Source organism: Vulpes vulpes, chromosome 14, assembly GCF_048418805.1.
Source record: "Vulpes vulpes isolate BD-2025 chromosome 14, VulVul3, whole genome shotgun sequence".
Lineage (NCBI taxonomy): Eukaryota > Metazoa > Chordata > Mammalia > Carnivora > Canidae > Vulpes > Vulpes vulpes.
Window position 1 is genome coordinate 88,937,926 of NC_132793.1, and position 20,293 is coordinate 88,958,218.

At 44.0% G+C, this 20,293-nt stretch overlaps 1 protein-coding gene across 2 annotated transcripts in view; it reads left to right on the forward strand.

The window, feature by feature from the left end:
• The window catches only part of ADAMTS17 (ADAM metallopeptidase with thrombospondin type 1 motif 17), a 326,554-nt gene that overhangs the window by 250,223 nt on the left and 56,038 nt on the right, over positions 1-20,293 (forward strand). For both annotated transcript variants that reach the window (XM_072737129.1, XM_072737130.1), the window contains exons 17-19: positions 3,716-3,873; positions 6,820-6,979; positions 9,716-9,851. In XM_072737129.1, the coding sequence (XP_072593230.1) occupies positions 3,716-3,873; positions 6,820-6,979; positions 9,716-9,851 (454 nt within the window). The remainder of the gene's footprint in view (positions 1-3,715; positions 3,874-6,819; positions 6,980-9,715; positions 9,852-20,293) is intronic.

Below are 20,293 nucleotides of genomic sequence, written 5' to 3' on the forward strand. Positions count from 1 at the left end.
TGTGAAAGCCAAGCCCAATTCTCAGTTGTTGAGCATCAGCTTCAGGCCCTGCTAGAGCCAGGAGCTTAAAATGATATCCTGGGAAACTCTCTCTACCCTGGCACTACTGTCGTCTCTCAGTTGACTTTAATCTGGGGGCCTCTTCCCATGTATTGGTAATCCAGACTTACATCAAGTCTCTGGGCAATCCTGTGGAAAGAAAGCTTCTTCCCAAGGTGAACGGAAGTCTTGGAACTGACTCCCACTGTCCAGGGTTGAGTGATGGGCCCATGCCTGGAGCTGGGGTGAATTTGGGGTCAGCCCGACATGACTAGAAGAAGAACATATCCCCAGGGGAAACTCCGAGTTGTTGGTACTTGAAGAAAGAGAAATAGATGCCAGGCAGCCAACACACCATCCACAGCAGCCACACCATGGGTCAGGGCCCCAACTCTTAAACCCCAGGCCCCAGCCCAGGGCACTGAGGGGGGAATCAGCTGGTCTATGTGGGTGGCCAGTGACAAGGAGAGCAGCCACCCTAGAGTGCCTCTGGTCTTTGTGAGGGAAATGGGTTCTGTGGGGTGGGGCCTAGCATGGTGGTGGTGAGCGGACAGCTCTAAAGAAACTCTGCCCATCTCCCTGAACCCAAGTTACAGCGGGGTCTCAACATGCTCACACCCCCCACCCCAATAACAAGAACAGTGAAACTTCTCTCTCCTTCGCCACCCTATACAGTCACTCTTCATCTTGACTCCTTTTCCCAGCCAGACTCCTGGGGGAAAAAATTCCTTCACCTCCCACTTGCTTCTCCACACAGAGCAGCATGCTTTCCTCTCTTCACTGCCCTGACACAGGAAGAACAGTCAGGGCCACCCAGGTCAGGATCCACAGTCCACACCTGCCATGCTCTCCCAGGCCACCTCTTCTCCCTGCTTTTCTTGCCACCTCACCTCAAGGGCACATCGGCTTTTCCTCCAGAAAGTCTTCCCCATCCACCCCAGTCCCTTCACACCCTCCCTCCACCCCCAGCACACATGTACTGGGGCCTCTGCCACAGAGCCTATGAAACTGTCCTGTGTTCATCTGTTTTCACACGCATCTCCCTTCCAAATGTTGAGCTCCCCAAGGGCAGGAGCTGTGTCCTCAATACCCAGCTAGGAGGCCCTGAGAAAAACGGGAGGGACTGACTGGCAGGGGCATGTGTCAGCTGCTCCCTGTGCTTCCCTGACCATTCTCTGAGGACTCTGGCCCCATATTGTGTCTGCCTGCCACTCCCCACCAGTCTGCACTGATTTCTGGAACCAAATTTAAATATGCGTGTGCAGGAAACAATTTTCCAAACCTACAAAGAAGTAGAAAGAACAACCTGCAAGTTGTTGTTTTTTGTTTTGTTTTGTTTTGTTTTTTTACTTTTTTCTCAAGAAGGGTTTATTGCAGGTCGGGTACACGTGTAAGGGGCAAAAGTCTAACAACGGGAAGGAACTACAGGGCCCACCGGCTTAGAAGATGAGCCAGTAAAACAAAACTACGGGTTATATACAATCATTAAAAAGGGAGGGTGGTGGGGCAAAAAAAAAAAAAGGAAAAGAAAAAGGAAAAAAAAGGAAAAACTGCCAGCAGCCTTCCGGAAGGCTGTTATTTTTATAAGGGGTATATAGAATGTGAGACCCTGCAACAATGGAATGTGTTCTCTTGGAAAACAAGCATGACACTTGAACATTTTCACTTTTGTCATAAAAGTCAAGATTGAGCCTTATAACCTAAAGAGTATGGCAATTTAAATTGCCAGAGTTATAATCTGTTTAGATTCAGGTTCTCCCTCTTTTTTTTTTTTTTTTTTAAAGATTTTATTTATTTATGAGAGACACAGAGAGAGAGAGAGGCAGAGACACAGGCAGAGAGAGAAGCAGACTCCTGGCAGGGAGCCTAACCCAGGACTTGATCCCTGGTCAGGGATCACACGCTGGGCTGAAGGCAAATGCTCAACCGCTGCTGAGCCACCCAGGCATCCCGGTTGTCCACGCTTTGTAGCTGTGTGATTTTAGGCAGGTAACTTAATGTCTCTGTGCCCCCATTTCCTTACCTTATCTGTGAAAAGATGAAAAATAATGCTTTACCTTGGAGAGTTGTTGGGAAGAGTAAATGGCCGACATTCTTACTTCCTTTTCATAGCCAGGAAATTTCAGTAGCAGGTAGAATTTCTTGGAGGGAAACATTTGATTCCAAGTCGTAGAGCCTTCTCTTTTCTAAGCCTTCCCTGGAGTCCTGTAATCCTCCACCACTCACTCTGCACAACCACCCTGGATATGAAACCCTGACTGAAAGTAGCTCTACTGGAAAGAAACCCTTCCTACTTCTTTCCTAGTTTCTCTTGGCAGTTCCTAGAAGCAAGGAGCCCTGAGCATCCATCTCTCCTGCATGTGCCAGGAGAGCCTGGCTGGGCAATAGCAGGCACTGGGACCAGAATGTCCTAGAGATGAGGAAGCAGAGGCCCAGGGTCCCCCAGCTGCCTGTGACCTGACCGGGACCAGGTCCAACCAGGTCCTAACCCAGCCTTGGGACTCATGGATTCAGAGCTAACAGAAACCCCTTTTCAGTTTCAACTCTTATTATCCAAAATCGGTATTAAATGCAGGTGTTTTATTTCTGGCCTCGATGGGCAGAGAAGAGGGAATGGGATGGATCCTGATATCGCTGGTTGTGGACTGAGCAGGGTCCCAATTGGGAGCATTTGGGTTACTGGGGGCTCCAGCTGTACTTGCAGCTGTACTTGCATTGCACCCAGGGTGTCCTTGAAGTTGCATTTTTTGAGTGACAAGACTTGTTGCCACCTATTGTCATTTGCAACCTTCTCCCAAATATCTTTTAGTTCTTGTCTTTCCTAAATAACAAAACAAAACAAAAACAGGATTTCACTGTAGAATGCTCTCCTCATGAGAATGCCATGACTGCTAGGCAAGAGAACACAAGAAAGCCACTGTCAGCACTTAGATAATCAATATATGGCTTATTTGGAAAACCAGATTCTTGCTCTGGCCAATCAGCAAACTACTGACTTTGTCTCTTCCAACACGTTTGTATGGAGTGAAGGTGTGAGCCAGCAAAGCGTGAACCTGAGGACTGCGGAGCCCTACCCTCACAGCATTGTCTGAGCACTACTGTCCCATCTGTGGGCAGCTCAGGTTCCCAGACTCTACCATTTAGGAGAACAGCAACTGTTTCTTGGAGGAGTGTCTCCTTTACTAACACAGAGCTATCAAATCCTTCAGAAAAGCTGATTAGGCTGTAACTGTACAAAGCCCCAGGTAGGTAACAGTAAAACGAATTGACGAGTTTTTCTAAAGCAGCAAAACCCTCTCTGTAGCCTTGGACACATTAAAATAGAGTGCATCCATCAGGCCGAAGACCCTTTACCCTGGAAGTCTGGTAAAATGTGATTGGGCTGTGTTTGTCTCCATCCTCTAGCGCTCCTCTCCACACCCCCACCAGGCAAGTTGATCCAGAGACAGGCAGGCCATGTGCCAAGGTTTCTCAGAGGGTCCTGCAGGTCTTGAGCTGTTTGCCCCCTGTGAGCCAGTCTTCCATTCTCAGCATACAGAAAGCTCACCAACCAGTGCAGACCTCCTCCCTTTACCCTGTAGAGGGACATCTCTGATGCACCCCTCAGGACAACCAGATTCCCCTTAAAAGGCAGACTGACTCCCCCTGATTTCATGGTGTTCCCTTTTCTTTCCAGCCCTGAAAGATACCAATAAGAGATCCATCAACAGCGACTGGAAGATCGAGCTCCCCGGAGAGTACCAGATTGCGGGTACAACCGTGCGCTACGTTAGAAGGGGCCTGTGGGAGAAGATTTCTGCCAAGGGACCAACCAAAATCCCACTGCATCTGATGGTAACTTGCCATGCTTTTGCCTTCATCTCAAGCCTGAGGCTGCAGGGGTCTTTCAGTTCCCTTCTTTCCAGGGGTGCCAGGGAGAGATCGCCTGGGTTCTGGTGGGTGACCTGGCCACCTGCTGCTCAAGTGCATGTGCACACCCCCCACTCTCTTACTAGGTCTTCTCTTATCTCATCCCTTTCGCTGCATGCCTGAGAATATTCCCCCTCCCCAGACTTCGCCCTGGCAGAAGAGTGAAGAGGGCAGAGCTCCCATCTTTTTCAAAAGGAACCACCTCCAGGAAGGAAATACTTGGCCATGTGGCAGCCAGGGAGACTTGGCCCCATTAAGCAGACAGCCTCACTCAGAGTCTGTGTTTTTATATCAGATGGCACAGATCCACCCCACACTCTGTGTATCCACACTGGAAACTACCTTTTGGAAATGAACTGTTGACTCTGATTCCAAACCAGCATCACTCAACTTTTCCAGACTCGGCTTTGCACCAAGCATTTGGGAATCAGGAAAAGGAGAACTGGGTTCTACAGGAAAATTTACTCCCTGGTTAGTTGCACAAAACCCATGCAGCCAGGCCAAGTTAGGGCACCATATCTTACCCCTTGTCTCAGGTGGGGGGACCCCGTGCAAACCACTTTAACATGGGTGATTTTAATGAGTATTAAAGCTTTGCAGAGAAAGGAACACACCTTCTTAGGGCCCAGAAGTTCTCATGGCTAACTTCTGACAGCTCATAATTATTGATTCCACGTCTCATTCCAAAGAATGGGTTCTATGGCAGTTTGTACATCTGTAATCAAAGCACATTTTGTCCTCCATGCTTGCCAAAATCTCCCCTTGGAAGCTTTTTTTTCTCCATTAATTTGTGGTCTCTGGTAACCTGCAGCCATCCTAGGTTAGGTGACACCCAGAAGAGTTGCTGGCCACTTTTCAGGGAATCTCCTGAGAAGACCAGCTCTGCCTGTGAGCACAGGCAGCCAGGCCACTATCATGCATGATGGCCCTACCCCCCACTATAACCTCTGATGAGAGAGCAAAGTGAACCGGTTCCCATGCATGACTTCAACCATCCAGAAACCTATCAATGCCACATTCGGCCCACTAAGTCCACGGCAGATGTAGCCTTGCAAGTTTGATTTCTGGGACCCAAGAACCCATACCTAAGCCACTCCTCTGTGATTAGATTATGTTCTATGGCTTTAGAACAAATCCATCCTGACTTAAAAGGGGTTAAAAGAGGAAGCATGTGATAAGATAAAAGCCATGTAGCAGTGTCACGTGTGAGTGCACGAATCTGGTTTCTCTGGCAAATCCTAAGATGGGTGTATTTGCCTTTTTTGCCCAAAGCTTTCATAAACTGTGAGGGAATCATCAGCCCATTAAAGCAAATGCAGGGCCTGGATTCATTCATACCATGCCTGATAAACAAAACTCAGCTGAAGTTCTGACCCTCTTTGATATTAACCACTTGTCTCTCTTGAAATGTGGTTACTTCAAGGTCTTAAGTCTAGAAATGAGAGGTGCCCCTCTGCCTCTAAATAGAAGCTTATTGTCCCCAAACTGGGGTGCCTTCATGGCTTGCAGGGTCAGGAGAACGCATAGAGCAATGGGGACCTGCATTTGAAACCAATTATACACTCACACACACAAATTATACATGGCTGCAAAATTGCATGAAATTGGTTTCATATGGATTCTTGATTCACCAGTCTTCTTCCCATACTGAGATAATAAAGATCTGTTAAAAAGGGTTTTTTTTTTTTTTTTTTGAACTGGAGGCATTTTTCCAAATGTGTTATACTACAAGTCTGTTTCTTAGAGAAGTGGATGTTTATGTACTTCAGGCAGCTCTGAGCACCTCACCCCCACCCTGCAACTCAAGCCCTTGGCTTGAGTTGGAGCACTGGGAGATTCTTGGGAGCAGCATGGGGGCCTCCCCAGGTCAAGGCAGGTGGAGCACATGCTGCCTGTAGTTGCCTGCTGCATCTCCAGGCCTGGAAGTGAACTTGACGGCTGCCTTAACCCAGGAGTGCCCACTGGTCCCAAGTCTAGTCTAAGGACACAGCACCTCCACCCAAGCTCCCATCAGAGGGCTGATTTTGCACCATTACACTTAGAGAAATAAAGCTGGGAGAGCACCTCTGTCCTTACAGGGCTTGTAAATGCATTACCAGAGTGCAGATCCATCCATCTGCTCACTCACTAGGACTTCAAACCCAAGGGTCCCCAAGCTGCAAGATAGCTCCCCACCCCTTCACTCTCAGCTTTATGCCTTGATCCAGGCCTCTGCCACCCTCAGGGCATCAACATCATAGCCGCTGCGGCAGCAAGAAGGCTCATGCATCTCAAGACTCCTCAGCAAAAGTCCCCCAGATCCCTGTATGGTGGGCTGTGTTTGACCTTGAGCCTGTCTTCCATGTAGCAATGGCTGATGCTGGGGGCCTGAAGAGTTATGTTCATTTTCAAAGGAGTAAAATAACCCCACCTGTTCAGATGCCTTTTTAGGTAAAAGCAGCATGTTTGTGTCCTCTTTGCCCACAAGGGCAGCTCCCTGGCGGAGGATGTGGGAACAGGTTATTTTCTCGGAATTGGAGCAGCTCTCTCTGGAAAGTGCAGTGAGAGCCCACAAATTTGCTCCCCGCTACCCCTCCCCTGCCCCTCACCACCCACAGAATCCTCCCTCATCTAAACTGGTCCTCTCTCAGGCGGGAAAGAGCAGAGCTCCCTGCTGAGGGTTCACATAGACTCCTGCCCCTGAGCTGAGTATCTGAGGAACGCAAGAGTGAAATAAGGGAACGCCCCTAGACCAAGCCTGTTTTGAAACCCAGAGAAGACCTGGTGACCCTGCTAGAGAGACCGCCACAGTGCAGCTTAGCTTGCCAATTCAGCAAGCCTGTAAGCTTCCGCTCCATTTCAAACTGGCCTTTGATTTTACTGCTGATCCAGGTGCTGTTATTTCATGACCAGAATTATGGAATCCATTACGAGTACACTGTTCCTGTCAACCACACTGCTGAAAATCAAAGTGAACCAGAAAAACCCCAGGACTCTTTGTTCATCTGGACCCACAGTGGCTGGGAAGGGTGCAGTGTGCAGTGTGGAGGAGGTGAGCATCCGAGGTCGGAGACCCATTGGGTGCGGGGTCTTGCCAAGGGAAGACGCTCTTCCCAGGGCATTGGAAAGGCTGGCCATGCCACCTGTCTCTCCACAGGAACTTAACACCCCACTGCAATTTTTTTTTTTAAGATTTCATTTATTTATTTGAGAAAGGGAACAGGAGTTGGGAGGGGGGTGGGTGTGAAGAGGGAGAGGGAGAAGCAAACTCCCCCACTGAGCAGGGAGCCTGATGTGAGCCTCAATCACAGGAGCCTGAGATCATGACCTGAGCCCAAGGCAGACACTTAACTGACCAAGCCACCTAGGCATACACACACACCCGCCCCCTGCCCCACTGCAATTCCCTCTGCAAAATACTCATGCAGACTTCCAAACTCCTACTTTTTGGAGCTGTGGCCACACAGCTGCTTTGCCTACAGCTTAGGGCCCTTGGATTCTGCCCTGAGTGGAGGTCTGGCCACTGTACAGGTACATCACAGGTGTGATGGGGAGTGACCTGGGAATGAACAGAATAGACCTTCACCTGTTATTGTTCGGTGGAGGGCCACCAGATGTCTCTGCCACAGGTACCCCACTACAAGATGCCATGGAAAGAAAGAGAGCCCCACGAGCCTGGTGAAACATTCCAAGCATGAGTCCTGGCTTCGTGATTTGCTGTCATATTTTTAGCAAATGACTCACATGATCTATACCAAAATTTCATTACCTCTAAAATAGAGTGATCAGCCCGTATGCCCACTGCAGAGAGGAAACTGCTATACTATAAAAATTAGTATCAGAAAAAGGCACTGTATTCATTACTGGGAGGTTTAGGGGACTTAGGGGAGTGGTAGGAAGCCATTATGAACTCTTAGAAGCCCTTTGAGACAGCCCTTTGTCACCCTGACAGGACACACAGCTAGGTGTGGGACATGGGACACAGGATGGGTGGGTTCTGGTGGGCACAGAGTTAGGATGGAAGGTTCACACAGACTCTGGAATGCCAACCCAGAGAGTGTGGCATGGCCCAACCAATACCCATTTCTATGTGGTTGTTGACTGTCAAGGTGATATTTGTCACATATCCAATATTTAGAGGATTGTTTACCATTTAAGTGAATCGTCCCATTGCTAATGGGTAGGAATTACTGCTGTAACGTGATTCGGCCTTCAGATACTGCCAGGGTCACCTGTGAATTCCTTTCCTTCCCTCTCTTGCATGTCTTGGCTAACTGCCCTTGCTGCTTGTTCTCTGCCCGTTCCTCAAGCGTCCCTGGTAGCTGGCATAGCCTCAGGATCCCCCATCAGCCCTGTTTTTGTCCCATTTTATACTTCTCATGAGAGCCCCCCTGTCCTTCAGCTGTCCTCCTGTGCCACTAGCCATCCAACCTCCAAATCTAGCAACTCCCATATTCCTGACTGCCAGACTTTTCCTCTCAGGCAACTTGCTACAAACTAAGCATGGCCCAGATGGCACAGTTAGCAGGCTCCCCTCAGCTGGGGGTGGGGGCAGGGAGGCTGCTGTTCTGCTGCTGTCACTGTCAGCCCGGTGGCATTCCTTTATGACACCACAGATTCCCATGTTGTCAGGTGACAACCAATGGTTCACCATTGTCAGACGTGCAGCCAAAGCTGAAGTGTGGCTTGAGGTGGCCCTGCGCTTCTTAGACGCATACAAAGCTGCAGCTGCAGGCAGTAAGAGCTGACAGCATAGTTCAGGACTCCACACTTTTGAGGTATCCCTAAAGGACAAACTCTCCAGGGGACAGACTGAATGAGGAAACTTGGCTCCAAAGAGCTGTGCCTGACATCCTCTTAATCTTGTATTGCCATACTTCCCAAATAATAATAAAAACAGAATATAGCTAATATGAAATGTTAACCCCTTACTAGGCTCTGTTGTGTATTACCCTAAGGCACAGGGAGGTTAAGCAAATCAGCCTGGTTGAGGAAACTGAGGCACAGAATCATGGCAGCTAGCTGTCGATACTGTCATCACTGTGCTGGTGATGGAGCCAAGTTTGAACCCAGACAGCCTGACTCCAGAAGCCACCCTCCTAGCTCCTAACCATCCACCTCCATGGCAAAGTCATGACCAAGCTGTGTGTAAAATGTTTTGGGTATACCCAGAGAATGGCCACACCCATCTGGGGTAACCAGATAGTGAGGTCCTCAAATGCAGGTGATGCTTAAGACATGTAGCAGTTGGCCAGCTAAATAAATTCTCAAATTGGCTCTAGACTGCCCACTTGGATGATGCAGGTCTGGGTGTCCTTTAGACCAAACTCCCTGCTTCTCACTTCTCTCCAGCAAGTAGTGATTCTGTAATAGGTAGCCGTGTTCTCTGGTGAGAGTATTAATCAAGACCAAACCTCTGTAGACTTTAAATATCAAAGGAAAAGATAAATAGACTGGCAATCTTTGCTGGAAATTAAAGACCCAAATCATAACTTTGGCCTCAGTGAATCCCAAGCTGTCCGAGAACATAGTTAATCTGCGGTGTCTTTTTCTGATCCTGTTCTAAAATCTTCCTCCTGCCCCATGCTGCCCCTGCCATGTCTTACACACCCTCATCCTTAACATTATAGTTATTTTTCTCCAACAACCAATAAAGCATTATAACAGTCACTTCACATGAAAAACTGATCAAAAGAGGCACCTGAATGCTCCTCCATCTGCATCAATGAATGGCCTTTCCAGGTGTGTGTAGTCACAGCATCTCAGTTTCCTGTGGTTTGGTTTCCAGGGGAACGGAGAACCATTGTGTCCTGCACACGGATTGTTAATAAGACCACAACGCTGGTGAATGACAGTGACTGTCCTCAAGCAAGCCGCCCAGAGCCCCAGGTCCGAAGATGCAACTCACATCCATGCCAGTCACGGTAAGGAGCTCTGTTCTCAAGCTTGGACCCTCCAGGGTCGGGGCAGAAACCCCCATGAGTGGGGGGCAGTGATACACAGTTAATACCACAGTACCTCTCTATGCCATGTTCTCTTGTTGCTAAGTGACTTCTGCTTGCTCAAAGTACTGAATATCTGGCTACTAAGCCAGAAGTCTGAAAAAATGTACAGTCCTAGCTGGAAGGCATTTTTAGCAGACCACTAAGAACATCTCATGGAGTAAAAAAAAAAATCACATACTTTCAACTGGTACATGTAGGCTCCCCCAGGTTATTTTGTCTTGGAAGAAAAGGAAACTTAGTCCGGGTAGCTCAGCGGTTTAGCGCCGCCTTCAGCCCAGTGTGTGATCCTGGAGACCCAGGATCGAGTCCCATGTCAGGCTCCCTGCGTGGGGCCTGTTTCTCCCTCTGCCTGTGTCTCTGCCTCTCTCTCTCTCTCTCTCTCTGTCTCTCCCTCTCCCTCTCCCTCTCCCTCTCTCTCCTCTCTGTATATTCTCATGAATAAGTAAATAAAATCTTAAAAAAAGAAAAGGAAAATTCAGTCAGAATGTAAGCATCCATGAGTAAGGCACACAGGTTAGTGTTTGTGATCGGTTGGTTTTGGCAGCTGAAACTAACACCTGTGAGCATGGATTTGGGTGTTCATTGCTTGGAATCCACCAGAATTTCTGTTCCTAACCCCAGCTTCCTTGGCCCTGTCACTTGTGCTCTGAAGTGAATTTTCTTGGGTTGTCAACCAAGATGAATTGTGTGAAGCTTGCTCGTCAGTTAAGCTTTCTTATTTCCAGTCATTTTAGTGAGACTTTGCATTATACTGGGATTGTTTGAGCATGTAATATCACCTCTGGCCTCCCATTCTGCTCCAAGTTGAGGTGCATGGTTTTTGTTTTGTGGTTCTGTGCCTAGTTTTCTTTTATAGAGAAGTTGGACTTTGGACTGGCAGTTAAGCTCAACTCAGGCCTCTTGCCTGGTGCAAAAGTTTCACAAAGCACATGGTTTTTGTGCCAACCCCCTTTGCTTTGTCAAATTTGTAAAATGTGGGTGGTTCAGCGGTTAAGCATCTGCCTTTGGCTCAGGGCGTGATCCTGGAGTCCCGGGATCAAGTCCCACATTGGGATCCCTGCATGGAGCCTGCTTCTCCTTCTGCCTATGTCTCTGCCCCTCCCTCTCTCTGTGTCTCTCATGAATAAATACATAAAATCTTTAGAAAAATAAAAAATAAATAAAAATTAAAAGATTGGTAAAAGTGAGTAGGAGAAGGAAAATAAGAAAGCAAGAAGCAAGACTTATTTCATTAGTTGTATGTGGTCCTTAGCAAAATAAGAATGAAGGTGGGTGGGAGGATGGGTGAAATGTGTGAAGGGGATTAAGAGTGGATCTTTCAGTCACAAAATAAATAAGTCATGGAGATGAGAGAGACAGCATAGGGAATATAGTCAATAAGATGGTAGCAGTGTTGTTTGAAGACAGATGATGGGTACACTTAATGTAGTGAACATTGAGTAATATATAAAATTACTTAATCATTATGTTGTACATGTGAAACTAATATAATGCTATATATTAATTATACTTCAGTTTAATCAAAAGAATGAGATGCTACCCTAATATTGAAGGCTATGAGGAACAGCTCACTTTAGGAAGCCTTCTTGAACATCTTGGCTATGAGCAGCCAGCCCACAGGCTCATGAATTGATGAATGGGTCAACCACACACACCTGGGGTCAAAGAAGGAAGGTCTTGCCACTGTGAATATTCAAAGATAAAACAGCCCAGCTCTGTAACATATTAGAAAGCAGGATGAGTGAATCTAGAAGAGGGGAGGTCAGCATGTTCTCTTGCATGACTGAGCAAGAAAGATCTTAGGGATCCATTCAAGAATCATATTTTCAAATTGTTTATGTTTTCAAACTATTTTAGTGTCCAAATATTTAAGTTATGGACATAAACCAAATAACATAAAACATGAAATCAGAGTTGCGCTAATTGAATCGAGACACATATATGATGGGGAAGAGTGCACTCTGCCCTCCCTCACACCACAGTAGGCCCAAGGAATGGATTAAGGAATAAAGTTTAAAAAACGACCCAGGATTCCATAATGATGGGGTTGCTTTTATTGGACCAACCCTTAATATTCTTCACTAATAGTACTCTTAACTATGCTGATCATGTACAGTATTTGGTAGCCACTAGCTAGTCCAAACTGAGATGTGCTATAAAAGTAAAAATATACTCCTGATTTCAAAGATTTAGTACAGAAAGAGATTATAAAATATCTTAGTGATTTTTAATACTGATTACATGTTGGAATAACTATGCTTTGAACTTACCAGGTCAAATGTAATATGTTATTACAATTCACCAGTTTCTTTTTAATTTTTAATATGGGTAGTAGAAAATTAGAATTACATATATGGCCCACATCTTAATTCTATTGAACGACACTGCTATAGGTTAACATAGCACTCACAATGTTCAGGATACAGTCCAAAATTACCAGACATAGGAAAAAAAAACCCAGAGAAATGTGACCCATACATTAATGGAAACTGACTCTAAAATGACACATGTATTGAGATTAGCAGACAAGAATTTTGAAGCAGCTATTATAATTATTCTCAAAGACATAGAAAAAATATAGTCACAATCAATGAACACATAGGAAATCTAAGCACAAAAAAGAAACACTCTAAAAATGAACCAAATTTTAGGACCAAGAAACATAGTATATGGAATTTTTAAAAAAATAGGCCTAAGAGCAGATGATGAAAAAAAGACCAATTTGAAAGTAGAAGAATAGAAATGATCCAGTCTGGGAAATGGAAAGAAGAGATTGTTGACAATGACAGAGACTCAGTGATCTGTGGGATAATATCCAACATTCTAACATAAGTGTAATTAGAGTTGGAGAAGAGGAGGAAGGGAAGAATAGAGCAGAAAATAATCAGAGACAATGACCAAAAATCTCCCAGGTTTAGTGAAAGACAGATGAGAGGTGATTAGGTCACATCTTGAGGAGTTCACTCAATTCCAGATGAATTTAAAGCTCCATGACAAAGCTCTCTAATTGTTATACCATGTAGGACAAAGCAGCAGCTTTATGATTTTGCCACACATGGATTTTTCTAGATGGGGACTTTGTTGCACTGTAGAACTACACAGAAAATCGTGTAAGAAAACACCTCCAAAAAAGTCACATCACCAAGCATGAATTAACAAAGGTATTGGGACACCTGGGTGGCTCAGTGTTTCAGCGTCTGCCTTTGGCTTAGGTAATGATCCTGGGGTCCTGGGATGGAGTCCCACATCAGGCTCCCCAAGGGGGGGTCAGCTTCTCCCTCTGCCTGTGTTTCTGCCTCTCTCTCTGTGTGTCTCATGAATGAATGAATGAATGAATGAATGAATGAATGAATGAATGAATAAATAAATAAATAAATAAATAAATAAAATCTTTTAAAAATAAAATAAAACCACAAAGGTACAAACTGTTCAAAGCAGTGCTACAGAGCGTCTCTAAGCTTCGATGAAGACTACTGAGTGTGAGGGTGGGGGACGGAGGGGGGACTCTAGATTGCTCACAGAGCATTCTGACAGACCACAGGTCTGCAGTCTTAACCATGGTTGAACACAGGTTCAATCCAAACACATTTTAGACTGCAAGTAAGTTCAGAAGCACATTCTGTGTCTCCTTAGAATAAGGGTCAGCAAACCTTCTCTGTAAAGGGCTAGATAATAAGTATGTTGGGTTTTACAGGCCGCATATGGTTTCTGATGTCTGTTTCTCTTTGTTTTGTTTATAACCCTTTTTAAAAATGTAAAAACCATTTTTAACTCCCCCATTGCACAAAAACAGTCTGTAGGCCAGACTTGGCCCATGAGCCATCCTTTGCTGGTCCTGTCTTAAATTATCACTTACCCTTGTCTTACCCTCAGAGATGTTGGACTTTTTTTTTTTAATATTTTTCATTTATTCATTTATACAGACAGAGAGAGAGAGAAAGAGGCAGAGACACAGGCAGGGGGAGAAGCAGGCATCACACAGAGAGCCTGATGCGGGACTCGATCCAGGGTCCCCAGGATCACGCCCTGGGCTGCAGGCAGCGTTAAACCGCTGCGCCACCCGGGCTGCCCCCTCAGAAATGTTGGAACCACAATCTCAGCACAAGCCCAAGCTCTAAAGGTACTACCTCAGGAAATGCACACTCTTATACAAAGAAGCACATGTCATTATACTGAGTTACTTTTTATTGTCCAGTTGTCCAGTACTCTTTTTATTTATTTATTTTTAAGATTTTATTTATTTATTCATGAGAGACACACAGAGAGAGGCAGAGACACAGACAGAGGGAGAAGCAGGCTCCTGCGGGGAACCTGATAAAGGACTCAATCCCAGGACCCTGGGATCATGACCTGAGCTGAAGGCAGACACTCAACCGCTGAGCCACCCAGGCTCCCCCCGTTACTCTTTTTAAAAGCATCTAGCATGACTCTGAGCACACAGCACAACATCAGTGATATCCTTCATCCAACATGTACTTTCCCATTCACCAGGCCCTGTTCTGGCTACCAAGGTATTTAGAGGTGAGAAAGACATGCAAGGTCTTTGCTCTCATGGAAATTGATAGATACCAGCTTTCTCCCTCCCCTCCTTTCTGACCTACCTTTCTAGATCATCTGCTTTTCCTTCTTTACCCACATCCTTCCATGCCCTCCCTGACTCTGTAAAATCATACTAATCAGTCTTAAAAAATGAGTGGAATTTCTAAAAGCAGAGGATAAAATGAAATTTATACAAGACAGCACCTGAAATTTGTCTCAGAGCCAAGGGGAAAAAGAAATGCTTAGTTGCCTCTCTAGTCTGGTTTTGTTTGTTGCTTGTTTAGTTGTTTATCTTTTACCACCTGACCTCATACTGTTTCTTAAAGTGAACACATGAAAATGAAGTATCATGGGTCATCAAAGAGTATTGTTTGGCTGAAGAAATGTGTGATCTGGTAGATCAAGTCTTGGTTGTATTTATTTATGTTTAAACACACAGACAAACACATACGTATGTATATACACATATATATACACAATATGTATGCATGTATCATGTAAAGGTATATATATGCATATGTATATGTGCACATACATATATTTGAACAATAAAACTTGGATTATTGCGTAGCATGATCTAGTTGACCTGAGTCTTTTTTTAGAACATGTAGTTATATGGGCTTAGGCTAGTAGGTGAAGAAAAGTGAGGAGATTGGCCTGAGAAAATTCCTGCTAGATAATCAGAAAGATTTAATCTATGAGTGAAACCTAAACACTGACAAAGGGGGTGGGCATGGAGATGTGTAGGGTCTGGGGGATAAATGGCTGCTCCTGGTGGGGTGGGCATGCCTAGAAGACAGAGCCTGTAACTTGGAAGGAGAACCCAAGAACTCAATGGTGTAAATTTTATTGAAGAAGCCAAAATGCAATTCACTGTTGAATACGGCAAGGCAAAAGAGCCTTTCTATATTATTGTTACCCTTTGACCTTTAAAACAACAGCCATGTTTGTCTTTTCCCTCATATTTTTCTTTATTTCCCCTGATCTCCTTTTAATTTTCTTCAACCCTCTTTTTCCACCAAGTTCCCGACAGTTTCCTTTACCTTCCCAACTGCACACCATTAGCACCTCTTTATTCTAATCCTGCCCCTAGCTCTGTGGATACTTCTCCCAAGCCCTGCCATAACCATATGGAATCTGGAATCTGACACACAGGACAGATGGCCTCTCTCCAGCATCTTGCACACCAATACAAACACATCAGCAAACCTGGCTCCAACATTGGCAGGAGAGGCAAAAATCACAGATCAGCTCAGCTGTTATGACTGTGGCCAGCAGCCTTCACCTTGCTGACCACAGTCTACAGGGAAGAGGCCCCACCATCTTTTGGCATCCAAAGAGTAACACTGTGTGCCAGCTCCTTAAGACCCAGTCCTGGATAGTGCTGGAGCATGGAGGTGGGGAATGACAGTTAGATGGGCTCATTCTGGAACCAGATTTAATATTCTTGCAGTCTCTTAGAGCTTATTGGCTACTTGAAAAGGCCATTCCAAGCTATTAGATGTTTCCCATTGTATTTATGATTTGAATTTCTTTCCAGGCAGTACATACTGTACTGTACATTGAATTAGAGTGATTTATAAAAGAATATTTAATATTGTAGTGCCAATTGAATTGAATAATCATCTGTAAGGAAGTATATTTGGATTTTAAATTTGTCTTCTTTGTTCATTATCTTAACCAGGTATGCCTTGTTTGCATTAAAAAGGAATGGGATCCCTCATGTTTTTATTAAAGCATGTTCTGTGTGTGTGTGTGTGTGTGTGTGTGTGTGTGTGTGTGTGAGATCATGACTTAAGAATGAAACCTAGAACATATGATCTCTAGGTACAGCCAAAATCTGAAAAGATGCCATTGTTTCATCCATTTCTAGTTAGTCTAAAACGTAAAGCTTTTCAATTTCATGCTTTCCTTGAAAATAAAATAGGTAAATCTAATTGCCACACCTCTGTCTACCAGGCCCTAGATGCAAGAGGCTGGAGGAGGCCACCTTTGGTACTACCTGCCTCCTCTGGCAGAACAGGAATCCATTGCTGGAATGCTCTCCTGGCAGGAGGGCAAGGCCTAAGGTGGTATGTCCTACAAGTCAACAGTGATAGACTGGGGATCTCCAGAGTAAGGTTCCTCTCTTTTGGGCTTGGCCCAGTCTTCAGACACTTGGACATATGGCCCCAGATCTGGGATGAGGAGCACCCCACAAGCCATAAAGAAATTAGTGCCTGAGAGGGGAAGATGACAAATAGCATTATTGGTCTATTATGTGCCTTATCAATGGGATAGGAGTAGTGAGGAGAAATTTAGTTGGATTCCAGATCTTTTTTCCAGCACTACTCAAATTCCAGAACTTCGCTCATATTTAAATTAAATGGGAAAGTTTTGAAACCTTTAGTGACTTGTTTAAGTTAGGAAACATTCCAGATGGAGAAAGAGAAAGCATTTCAGAGTGTTGTTTTGAATTTGAAAATTCTGTTTTCTTCTTTTCTGCCATACTTAACCCTTCAACCTTTTGAACTCCCCCGCCCCAACTTTGATCATTATAGGGGACAAGAGAATCCCCAGATACCAGTTTCACAGGTAACAGATTTCTCCTGTCAGAAATGCTTTGCTTGTAGACCCTGAGATCCATTAAGAGACCCTTCTGTCTTTCTGACTTTTCTGAGTCATAAAGTATAAAGAGCATTGGGCACTCAGTGTTTGCATTCGATTTTTATGTCACAATTACAAAAAATGAAAAATAAATGGAAAAGTTGAAACTCAGTCTGAGGGATAAAAACAAGTATAACCAGGATCCCTGGCTGGCGCAGCGGTTTGGCCCCTGCCTTTGGCCCAGGGCGCGATCCTGGAGACCCGGGATCGGATCCCACGTCGGGCTCCCGGTGCATGGAGCCTGCTTCTCCCTCGGCCTGTGTCTCTGCCTCTCTCTCTCCCTCTCTCTCTCTGTGTGTGACTATCATAAATAAATAAAAATTTTAAAAAAAAGAAAACCTATTTAAAAAAAAAAAGTATAACCAAGATCATAGTGATCTTTTGGAAATGAAGGGGAAATATGTATTCTCCAGGTTCTGGGGGGAGGGGGAACTATTAGATCAAGAAGGAATGGCTTTACAGTGGGGATGGACAATGAAGTATTCCTGACTTATAGAATCTCTAGGGATATTTCAGAACTGAGCTTGGGGTGTATTTGGTGGCAGCTTCCCAGAGGATTAGCCTATTGGCCCCTTCACCCTGGAGGCTAATGAAGGCCACTGCTGGCAGAGCCCTGTGCTGGCTGGCTCTCTTATAGGAATGAATAGTGCACAGATAGGAGTGATTTTGCCTAGAAAGTGTTATTCTTTTCTCCTTATAGGTGCAGATTTATATATAAATACACTCAGATTCCTGGGGTGCTTGGGTGGCTCAGTTGGTTAAGCATCTGACTCTTCATATTGGCTCAGGTCATGATCTCAGGGTCTTGAGATCAAGCCCTACATCAGGCTCCATGCCCAGCATGGAGATTCTCTTAAGATTCTCTCTCCCTCTACCTCTGCTCCTCCCCACACCTGTTCATATGTGTTTGTGCATGCACCCTCTCTCTATTAAAAAAAGAAGACATTCAAAAGTAAAAGGATGGGAAAAGATGTTTCATGCAATAAGAAAACATAAAAAATTGGAATTATCTATACAAATACCAGATAAAATAGATTTTAAAAGAAAAAAATTGCTAGTGATAAAAAGGAATATTTTATAATGATAATAGGACAGTCCATCAAAGAAATAACAATTACATAAACATATATGTACCTAATAACAGAGCCCTAGAATATATAGTATGAAGAGAAAAGTAGTTCAATCATCAAAGAGACTTTAATGCTCAATTTTCAATAATGGATTTTTTTAACTAGAAAAAATCAATAAGGAAGTTTAAGACTTGGGCAATACTATAAACTTACTTGACCTCAGAGATAGCTACAGAGCCGTCTACCCAATGAAAGCAGAATATACATTATTCTTATGTATGTGTGAAACATTCCCCAGGATAGACCATCATCTAGGCCATTAAATAAGCCTCAATGAATGTAAAAGGACTGAAATAATGCAAACTATATTCTCTGACCTTAATGGAATAAAATTAGAAATCAACAACAGAAATTTACAGTGCATGGAAATTAAAACACACACACACACACACACACACACATACACACTTCCTAAATAACAGTTGGATCAAAGAGAAATCTTAAAACAATCTAGAAGATACTTTCAGATGAATGAAAATGAGGGTTTAACATATCAAAGTTAGACATTGCAACCAAAGCGGTCCTTAGGGGAAATTTTATGGCTTAGGGGGATATTTGTAATAAAGAATAAGAAAGCAATAGAGAAAAATCAGTAAAAACAAATGTTGATCATATATGAAGAGAACCAAAAAAAAATGCTATATCAACCAAGAAAAAATGAGAGAAGACTCAAACTACTAAAATTAGAAATGAAAGAGGTTGTAAAGGAATACTATGAACAATTGTATTCTTAGGATTCTTAGGACAGAGAATTTGATGGGTTTATTCAACCAAACTTGGCTGTCTCCCAAGCCTCCCTGTATCCTCCATGCCTTTCCTCTGGAGAGCTTTCTAGCAAGGTGTATACCCAGCATAGCTGCCATTCCCCAAACACACTAGCAAATGAATGAGCAAACCTTACATACCGTTGAGACAATTAAAATAGATCTTGACATACTCAGTGGTAAAAAGCTGAAAGCTTTTTCTCTGAGATCAGGAATAGGAAAATGATGCCCACTCCCCCTACTTTTATTCAACGTAGTATTGGAAATCCTAGCCAGAGCAAAATTACTCAAGAAAAAAAATAAAAGGCATCCAAATTATAAAAGAAGTAAAACTGTCACTGTTTGCTGATGACACGATACCATATATAGAAAACCCTAAAGACTCCATCAAAAAAACTGAATAAATGAATTCAGTAAAGTTGCAGGATACACAATTAATATACAAAAGTCTTGCATTTCTATACTAATAACTATCAGAAAAAAATTTTTAAATAATCTCATTTACAATTGCATCAAAATGATAAATACCTAGGAATACATTTAAGGAGATGAAAGACCTATATACAGAAAACTGTAAGACACTGAAGAAGACACAAATAAATGGAAAGATATGCTATTCCAATGGATTGGAAGAATTAATAATGGTAAGATGTTCATACTACCACAATCTTATAACATACACATACAAAAAAGAACTCAAAATGGGGTAAAGACTTGAACGTAATATCTGAAACCATAAATGTAGAAAAAAAAAACATCAGCTAAGCAAACTATGTACAGTCAGTATTGGTGATGATTTTTTGGATTTGACACCAAAAGCAAAAGCAACAAAAGCAAAAATAAATAAGTGGAACTACACTAAACTAAAAAGTTTCTGCACAGCAAAGGAAACCATCAAAAAATGAAAAGGCAACCTACTGAATGGGGAAGATATTTGCAAATCATATCTCTGATAAGAGGTTAATATCCAAAACATAAAGAGCTCCTACAGCTCAATAGCAAGAACAGTCTTCTTAAAAAATGGGCAGAGGATCTGAGTAGACAGTTTTCCAAAGATAAACAGATGACCAACAAGCACTTTAAAAGATGTTCAACATCCACTAATTACCGGGGAAATGCAAATCAAAACCACAATGAGGGGCAGCCCCGGTGGCGCAGAGGTTTAGCGCTGCCTGCAGCTGGGGGTGTGATCCTGGAGGCCTGGGATCAAGTCCCATGTCGGGCTCCCTGCATGGAGCCTGCTTCTCCCTCTGCCTGTGTCTCTGTCTGTGTCTCTGCCTCT